A 2,375-nucleotide genomic window follows, 5' to 3' on the forward strand; every position below is an offset into this window, starting at 1 on the left:
TTTTTTTTTTTTTTTTTTTTTTTTTTTTTTTTTTTTGCCTTCAGGTAGCCATTTATATAGCCCCTTTTCAGTGCCCCTACGATGTTACTGAGGGAGATAAGTGGAGTGCCCATTTCACACACAGCCAGGATGAAAGGGAAGAGGGCAGCATGATTCCCTGTCCTCCGCTTCTTCATACCGAACACGGCGAGCAGGACGTAACTAATGAGATGGGTGCTCGTGACCCACACTTGTCGCATTCGTCGTGTCGCGCGAGGCACATTACTCTCCTGTTTGATTGACCCATTCATTTGTCCCTCCAGCTGGGCCTCTTTCTTCCGCCTCGTCTGTACCCATACGTTCACAAGCTTAGTACCATTGAAAAGGACACAAAAAAGGACGTAGGTCAAACAGACTATGTGCGTGACGACGTCATCATGGTTATATGCTCTCCTGTGTGTGTAGTACTTCTGTTCTAGTGCGAGAGTGCTCTTCAATTTTACCTCCCCTACTACAGGCTGCTTCTTTCCTCCCCCGGGAGAAAACCATAAGGCGGTAACTACCAAGTACACCACCAGATAATTCAACAAGAGGGTACTGCAAAGGAAGTGAGCTACGTTGATTGAAGGGAGGTACCTTTTCACCAATTCTCTAACGTGTCGTCTCGTGACCATCTTCCTTTTTACACCACTCTTCTACGTCATTTTCTTTGCTGTGTACCCCACGGGGTTGTGTGTGTTCACACGGGCCACATTTTTGGGGGGCAAGCAGCCAAGTGGGGTCAGGTGTGGCAACTCAATGAGCTGCTGAACAGTCAACGAGTTGGCTCGGGTTTATATGAACAGGTCAGGTGGTGCGGAAAATAAAAAAAAAAAAATCAACAAAAAATCAAAGTTCCATTCGTGCGAGAAAAAAAAAAAAAAAAAAAAAGGAAAAAATGCAGCGTGCAAAAGAATCACTTGCAAAGCGCTACACGTGTGAATCGGCAGGACAGAGAAGAGGGGCTACATAACTTTTACATTTTTAAAGTTGAAGCCATGTTTACCCATAACGTTGAAGGTCAAGTATCCCTCCTTCTTCGCGGAGACGCAATTGTTCACGTCGTCATCCACGAATAAAATTTCGTCAATGCTTACTCCAAAGTCGGTCCTGATCTGTGGCGTGGTGTGAAGGGGGGAGGAGCGGTGTGGTGCGGCGCGATGTGTACAGAGCAGCGCGGTGTGGCGTGGCACCGCTTCACCCTCCTACCTGCTTCAAATGGTACGACTTGTCGTGACTCATGGGCTTGTCCAGCCCCAGCTTCCGATACTGCCGAGGCTCCCGGTAGTACCTGTGTAGGAGGAGCCAAGGGGGGAATGGATTCACAAAAGAACAAGTGCACACAGCATTATAAATATGTGCGCAGGCAGAATATTATATATTATATATTATATATTATATATTATATATTATGTGTCATGTGCACAGTTGACAAGGCATCTGACAAGCCACCCTTTTTTTTTTTTTTTTTTTTTTTTTTTTTTTTTTTTGCCTTCAGGTAGCCATTTATATAGCCCCTTTTCAGTGCCCCTACGATGTTACTGAGGGAGATAAGTGGAGTGCCCATTTCACACACAGCCAGGATGAAAGGGAAGAGGGCAGCATGATTCCCTGTCCTCCGCTTCTTCATACCGAACACGGCGAGCAGGACGTAACTAATGAGATGGGTGCTCGTGACCCACACTTGTCGCATTCGTCGTGTCGCGCGAGGCACATTACTCTCCTGTTTGATTGACCCATTCATTTGTCCCTCCAGCTGGGCCTCTTTCTTCCGCCTCGTCTGTACCCATACGTTCACAAGCTTAGTACCATTGAAAAGGACACAAAAAAGGACGTAGGTCAAACAGACTATGTGCGTGACGACGTCATCATGGTTATATGCTCTCCTGTGTGTGTAGTACTTCTGTTCTAGTGCGAGAGTGCTCTTCAATTTTACCTCCCCTACTACAGGCTGCTTCTTTCCTCCCCCGGGAGAAAACCATAAGGCGGTAACTACCAAGTACACCACCAGATAATTCAACAAGAGGGTACTGCAAAGGAAGTGAGCTACGTTGATTGAAGGGAGGTACCTTTTCACCAATTCTCTAACGTGTCGTCTCGTGACCATCTTCCTTTTTACACCACTCTTCTACGTCATTTTCTTTGCTGTGTACCCCACGGGGTTGTGTGTGTTCACACGGGCCACATTTTTGGGGGGCAAGCAGCCAAGTGGGGTCAGGTGTGGCAACTCAATGAGCTGCTGAACAGTCAACGAGTTGGCTCGGGTTTATATGAACAGGTCAGGTGGTGCGGAAAATAAAAAAAAAAAAATCAACAAAAAATCAAAGTTCCATTCGTGCGAGAAAAAAAAAAAAAAA

At 46.1% G+C, this 2,375-nt stretch overlaps 2 protein-coding genes across 2 annotated transcripts; both read right to left on the reverse strand.

The window, feature by feature from the left end:
* Nucleotides 1–76: 76 nt before the first annotated feature.
* On the reverse strand, nucleotides 77–653 carry AK88_02476 (uncharacterized protein; the record flags this gene model as incomplete). The annotated part of the gene is made up of 2 exons (XM_012480101.1): nucleotides 77–87; nucleotides 266–653. 2 exons carry the CDS (start codon nucleotides 651–653, stop codon nucleotides 77–79), a joined length of 399 nt encoding a protein of 132 aa, XP_012335524.1.
* Nucleotides 654–983: 330 nt separating this feature from the next.
* AK88_02477 (uncharacterized protein) lies at nucleotides 984–2,125 on the reverse strand (the record flags this gene model as incomplete). The annotated part of the gene is made up of 3 exons (XM_012480102.1): nucleotides 984–1,133; nucleotides 1,228–1,309; nucleotides 1,755–2,125. The coding sequence occupies 3 exons, from the start codon at nucleotides 2,123–2,125 to the stop codon at nucleotides 984–986; spliced, it is 603 nt and encodes a 200-aa protein (XP_012335525.1).
* Between the last annotated feature and the right edge of the window lie 250 nt (nucleotides 2,126–2,375).

Source organism: Plasmodium fragile, assembly GCF_000956335.1.
Source record: "Plasmodium fragile strain nilgiri unplaced genomic scaffold supercont1.24, whole genome shotgun sequence".
Classification (NCBI taxonomy): Eukaryota; Apicomplexa; class Aconoidasida; order Haemosporida; family Plasmodiidae; genus Plasmodium; species Plasmodium fragile.